This window comes from Oryzias melastigma, linkage group LG21 (genome assembly GCF_002922805.2).
Source record: "Oryzias melastigma strain HK-1 linkage group LG21, ASM292280v2, whole genome shotgun sequence".
In the NCBI taxonomy this organism is placed as follows: domain Eukaryota; kingdom Metazoa; phylum Chordata; class Actinopteri; order Beloniformes; family Adrianichthyidae; genus Oryzias; species Oryzias melastigma.
The window spans coordinates 13,289,979-13,296,397 of NC_050532.1; the positions used below are offsets into that span (position 1 = coordinate 13,289,979).

General features: G+C 45.7%; 1 protein-coding gene across 2 annotated transcripts; it reads left to right on the top strand.

Annotated features, from left to right (window-relative positions):
• The first annotated feature begins 911 nt into the window (after positions 1 to 911).
• On the top strand, positions 912 to 6,188 carry tent5c (terminal nucleotidyltransferase 5C). Of its 2 annotated transcripts, none has more exons than XM_024260567.2 (2): positions 912 to 1,057; positions 2,746 to 6,188. In XM_024260567.2, exons 1-2 carry the CDS (start codon positions 1,053 to 1,055, stop codon positions 3,917 to 3,919), a joined length of 1,179 nt encoding a protein of 392 aa, XP_024116335.1. In that variant the 5' UTR covers positions 912 to 1,052; the 3' UTR covers positions 3,920 to 6,188. The 2 variants fall into 2 exon arrangements, with proteins under 2 accessions (XP_024116335.1, XP_024116336.1); XM_024260568.2 differs by lacking the exon at positions 912 to 1,057 and adding an exon at positions 1,196 to 1,335.
• The last annotated feature ends 231 nt before the right edge of the window (positions 6,189 to 6,419 follow it).

Here is a 6,419-nt window from a genome sequence, read left to right on the forward strand (position 1 = left end):
GGACTCAGTTTGAGCTTTTTGTTTTGACTGGAAGTGTTTTTCATATTGTGACGATGATTTATTAAACCCAGTAGTGCTGAAAGTCATTTATAATTTTATTTTTTAATACTGCCAGAAATTTGAAACATGAACTCTTACATTTATAGTGTCATATCTTTTCCAAAGTTTAGGTTTTGGTCAACATGAAATCTTTATTTGCCTCCCTTCAACAACCTAAAGATCCACTCCAATAACATGGGTGTTTTTAACATGTTCTTATGGTATTTTCATGATGATGTATAAAGAAACTTAAGTCTAAAACTGCATTTCTGAGCATTAACTGTTTCATTTTGGCCAAAAAACTGCATTATCATAATTAAGACCACTGGAAACCCTTTTTATGCTTGGAGTGTAACTCTAAACGTGGAAAATAAATCAACATTAAATATAAAAGCTCATTATCAATGATTTTTGTGGTCTTCTGGTGTCTATAATTAATAAAAGACCATTTCTTTTTTTGTTTATTCCCTGTTTTAACCAGACAAAACCTCATTTCAGTGGACGATATCATCAGAGGGTTCTTTTTAATGAACTTTATTGAACATCATACAAATTTACAAATCACAACAGTAAGCAGGCCGTAAATCAATGTTATCTTTAAAAAATGAGCATTAATTACAACACACAGAAAGGTAATGGGGACATGGCTCCCAAAAATGAATAATTCCAAATAAGAAATAACCACAATATTAATAGATAAAATTAATGCTTCAGCATTAGCAAAAAAAATTCTCTATATAGAGAATTGTCCATCAGACACAAAAGCACTCATTGTTCCGGTGCTGTATGCTTTGGGTGTATTAATCTTTTTAAGATATTTATAAAATCTCTATTGTCCCACTATCAGAGAGAGGACGCTCTGTCTGCTTAACGTGGTGACGCCCCGGGTTACTTAGCAACGCAAAAACCTTGTCCACCAATCAGAGGCGTTTCTCGGCGCATTGGTACATATCAGGCAGTCATCGTTCTGACCGCATGTCCTGCTGGTGAAGTGGATTCTTCGGGGAGTTCAAATGTAGTAAGTGTTTTGTTTTATTTGTTTTATTTCTGAAATGGTTTAAATTTAAACCGGGAACCTCTGAAAAGTCCCCAAAAACGGGGACTGTGTGACGCGGCGGCGGACTCAGCTCGCCGGGGGGCGTCGTACTTCGGCTTTATAAGGCAGGCGTGTCTCGCTCGGAGGCTGTGGTTCGAACCGGACTGTTAGTGTCGGGCTGTGGATTATGTTGAGGCGTGTTTGCGAAGCTACAACACTTTTTGGACTTTGAATGCCCCCCGGACCAGCCTTTCTGTAACGTATGTCCAGCTTTTCTTAACGTTCGGCGGGCGGATGTTGTGTTTTGACTTCTTGGGTCGTCAGGAAAAATAGTGCCGAGCTCCGGGTGTCATTAGAGCGGCGGCTCGCAGCTGTGAGAGTAACCGCTGCCTCGCTACTCGAGGTCGGTTCTCCATCTCAAACTGTCCACGTGAAGGTTTTGTTTAACTCGGAGGAGGATGGAATGGAGACGAGTTACAGTCTGGAGCATGGCAGCACAGTTAGGGGGAATAGAAGTTACAAACTCTCGGGAAGAGTTTGCCGGCTGGAGCAGCAGCCGCGCTCCCGCTGTTGTTGATCTGGAAAGCTGCGGCTTTGTTGACTTTGAGCGGTTCTGGAATAAAACCAGGCTCGCAGTTCTAGAAAGCTCGCGAGCTGCGTGCGCAGCGGGGGCGCGTGCAGGTTGCCTCGTGCCCGCTTTGTGCTGTAGCTGAATGATGCTATTATCCCGCGCGGGTTTGGTGCTCCTTAGCTAAGCTAGACAGGAAGGAGTTTCTTGAAGTAACGATTTGGAAAACGTGTAATTTGAGGCATTTTACTGGTATTTGAGATTTATTAAATGATATATTACTTTTTTTTTCAAGCAATGACGGACTGGACAGTCTCATTACTTGTTTTCGCTTTCTTGGATTCCTTTTTCAGCATTTTATTCCAAATTGCCTTTAAAAATTATTTAAAATGAGAATTTTATTTCAGTGTATTTCTACTCTTCCGCCCCCTGCAGTCCTACTTCACGTGTGTCACAGGAAACTTCCTGTTTGCAGTGATGGTGGCAAAGTCAAACATTTAACTCAAGTGATGGACCCAGACATGGGTGATTCCTAGTTTAAAATTTAATGTGAAGAAAAACAAATGCTTATTTAATTTTTTAAAAATAGTATCATCCATGACTTAAAAAAATCGGCATCCTTTTTTCACCCTTTAAACACTGGGCCTCCAGTGTTTATTTTCTCTAACTTTGCACAAAATTTTTGCACAAAAGTTCACAAATACAAATAAACAAAAATGATAGAAACGATAGAAGAGAAATGGCACGATAGACACTTTTCTATCTAGATCACACAGGGGCCAAAATCCAAGACGCACAGTGGGTTGGGGGCCAAACAAAACAAACATTTAACTCACCTTGAAAGCCTTGATGCTGCCAGAGGGAATTCCTTTAAATTATTTCAGGATTTTATTTAAAAATCTTTCACCTTTTTTTCTTTCAGTTCAATTAAAAATGTAAATGTAGAGTAACCGGAATTTTCTGTCTTTCTCATGTTTTTTTTTTTTTTTTAAAGAGTGCGTCCTAAAGTGCATCTATGTGAAATTTGTTGCTTTGATTAGAAACTTTTGTTCATTTGTCTGTTTGAGTTGAACTAATGTTTTTTGTTTTTCTTCTATCCCAGTTTATCTAATCTTGGTCAGAAGATGGAAAACAAAGAAGAATCCAGCTGCAGCTCTTCCAGTTGTCTGACCTGGGATCAGGTGAGCAGGCTGAACGAAGTCCTCACCGACGTCATCCCCGTTCACGGACGCGGGAACTTCCCCACCTTGGAGGTGCAGCTGATGGACATTCTGGCCCGCGTGCGGCGCCGCCTGGAGCGGCGGGGCATCAGAGTACAGGACATCCGCCTGAACGGCTCCACGGCCAGCCACGTGCTGGTGCAGGACATCAGCTGGAGCTTCAAGGACCTGGACGTCATCTTCAGGGTGGACCTGCCCAGCGAAGCAGAGTTCAAGCTCATAAAGGACGACGTCCTGGACATTCTGTTGGACTTCCTTCCTGAGTGCGTCAACAAAGAGAAGATAACCCCCATGACTCTCAAAGAGGTCTACGTCCAGAAGTTGGTCAAAGTCTACACGGAGCAGGACCGCTGGAGTCTCATCTCCCTCTGCAACAAAAACGGCCGCAACGTGGAGCTGAACTTTGTGGACTCCATACGACGGCAGTTCGAGTTCAGCGTGGACTCCTTCCAGATCGTGCTGGACCCCATGCTGTCCCATTACGAGCACGTGCAGGCGCCCCTGTCGGAGGACTCCCACCCCATCGTCATAGGGGAGAGCGTGTACGGAGACTTCAACGCTGCACTGAACCACCTGCGCAACAAGCTCATCGCCACCAAGCGGCCGGAGGAAATCCGCGGCGGCGGCCTGCTCAAGTACTGCAACCTGCTGGTGCGGGACTTCCGTCCTGCCAACCAGGAGGAGTTCAAGGCTCTGGAGAGATACATGTGCTCGCGCTTCTTCATCGACTTTCCCGACATCGGGGAGCAGCAGCGTAAGGTGGAGCTGTATCTCCAGATGCACTTCATCGGGGAGGAGAAGAGCAAGTACGACTACCTGCAGATCCTGCGGAAGGTGGTGAACGAGAGCACGGTGTGCCTGATGGGCCACGAGCGGCGCCAGACCCTCCACCTGCTCTCCCTCATGGCCTTGAGGGTCCTGGCTGAGCAGAGCGCCATCCCCGACGCCTCGTCTGTGACGTGCTACTATCAGCCGGCGCCGTACGTCAGAGACCACAACTTCAGCAACTACTACGTGGCCAGCCAGAACATCCCCACCTGGCTGCCGTGTAACTGACAGGACGAGGCGCCCTGAAGTCGGGCCTCACCGAAGCAACCAAGAAATGAAAAAAAAGTGAAAAATTATGAAATGGATCCAAAAAAAGTAAGCAGTGGCAATAAATGCAGCGATCCTCTGCAGGCACCAGTGAAGTGGCCAAGTGTTTGTTTTTTCTTTTGACTCTCTGGTCATTCCTTTGCCACAAAGGTGACGTCATTAAAGAGAAGGCGATACTTTTTAGTGTTCTTCAGTTTTTGTTTTTTTTTTCTTGTTGATGGCTCAGAGATGTTTGTGCCTTAAACCTGCAGCTTCACTCCTCCAGCACTTTGACCAGCAAGGATTGTTTGAAATATGGAGCTCAGATTTCAGCTCTTTGGTGTTAAAATACGAAAAAAAAAAAGTATAGATTGAGCTGTTCTTTGGTAAACTGCTAATTAAAAGAAAGCAAATGTAAATGTGTGAAGAGGATGGGGTCATTTGAAGGCCTCACATTAGTGCCACCTCTGAAGTCGGTGTGTTATTTGTAAACGATGCTGAAGGTTTTATTTCTACTGTGAATCTTGATCTAGACCCCCCCCCTGTTTGATCCAGTTACCTCAGGCCGGGGTTCAGATTTCGGGGTTCAATTCCCTTCTTTGTTTCCTTAAAGAGGTCAGTCCTGACTGTCGAGGGAATGTGGCCGGCGGGCGGACGGAGTGTCCGGCGCCGAACAGCCGCCTCTTCCCTTAAAAGGAGCAGCACACGGAGACCCGGCGGGCCCCCGCGGGTCTGACAGGAGCCCTGAAAGGGGATCCTCCTCTGACGCAGCCGGGTCAAGCAGCTAAACTTATCCTCCGTCTCCTGGAGGAGCTGCGTTTTTAGAGTGTGGGGGGGTAACGCGTGTCCTGTCCCCGCCAGGTGCCTGCAGCGTTTGAACCCCTTTTTTGGTCACGGGAGGACAGACCGCGTCTCTCCTTCCAGACTTAGATTTTGATGAATGTGGAAACGACCCCCCCCCCACATGAATTTCTATTTCCAGTAGTCTATTATTATCTGATAATGTGTCGTGGCGTGCCTTCACTATCATGTCTTTAACCTCCTCCTGTCTGTGGAGCATTCCTCCTGAAGTGCTTACACAAGTACCCCGCCTGCTTCTCTACAGGGTCATTTTCCGCCCTGTCACAGGGCCGATAACTGCTGGCGGGGCTTATCTGTGTGACTCGAGCACAGAAGTTCACCCACAGCCTGAGTCCTGGGGGTGGGCTCACGCTGAGCGGCAGCTGAACACCAAACGTGCCTGTCCTCTCTGCCACCTTTTATTCATGCTTTTTATTGGGGACAGCAGGGAGAGCTTCAGTGGGGGGTCTGGGTTTTCCCGTGTTGTGAGCTTCTGGTTTGGTCATTTAGTTGAGCTTCTGTCAGTGGGTTCAAATCCAGGACCTGATAGTTGGTCCTCCTGCTTTACCTGCTCCACAGTAACACCTGAGCAGGTGTTTGGAGGACTGTAGATGTAGAGGTGCTCTCTGAGTGGATTGCAGAGCTGAAGCCTGTTTTCTTAAGCTGTGGGAGTAAATGGGCTTCAGGTGACTTTGACCTTCATGTAGTGCTTTGACTCTTATTGGTCGCCTTTACTCCAGCCGTGGGGCGGCTGTGGAGAACTTCCCTCTGAAATCTGTGCTGCGGTTCTCCCTCAGAGCTCAAATGTGAAAACTTTACTTCCAGAGGAAGTTGGATGCAGATGCTGAATCCCTGTCTTTATCAGGGTGGTGTACATGTCGAGGTGGGGGGGTGATTTTTATGTTCCAGTCTATTACTTTTCTGCTGTAAGATGTTGGTACCAGTCCCCTGCTCCTCTGTTCAGTGTAACTAGTGTTTTTTTTTTTTTTTGACACCCGTGTGTATTTATCCTTTGGGGGGGGTGATGTAAATATTAGTGGTTCTGCTTGTCAGAAGTACAAGTCTTAACCAGAGGAATGTGATGGATGCTGCAGACGCTCTCCTGCTGCCTCCACATGCAGACGTTTGCAGCAGATGTGTTTACGTTGATGCAGGGGGGGTGCACGTGTTCATGATGGGATGCCTGTGGTGTTAAGTTAAAAAAAAAAAATGACACGTGTAGCATCTTTTTTTTTGTTGCTATGGAAACCCAAACAAGTGTTGTCAGCTTTATGATTGGGAAGATGACTTGGAAAGTTCCAGCCTGTTTAATTTTTCAGCACTTTTACCTCACTTGAGTTTGAAATGTACATGTACATCAGGACCGTGTGTTTGAAGAGGAAGATATGAATAAAGATCATTATGTGCACCACGCCTCTCTCTGTGATGTTTGATGTAGCTCACAGAAACATGTTTCTACTGAAGTTTGGAGCCACAACAGAACAGGTCTGAAAACACAGGAAAATGTCAAACAATGGTCTCCAACCCTGGACTGGTACTGGTCCATGGGTCACTTGGTACCATGGACAGAAAAATAATATAAATATATATAATACAAGCTAATTTTGATTATTCCCATTCAGTTAATTTTCTAAACCTGAAG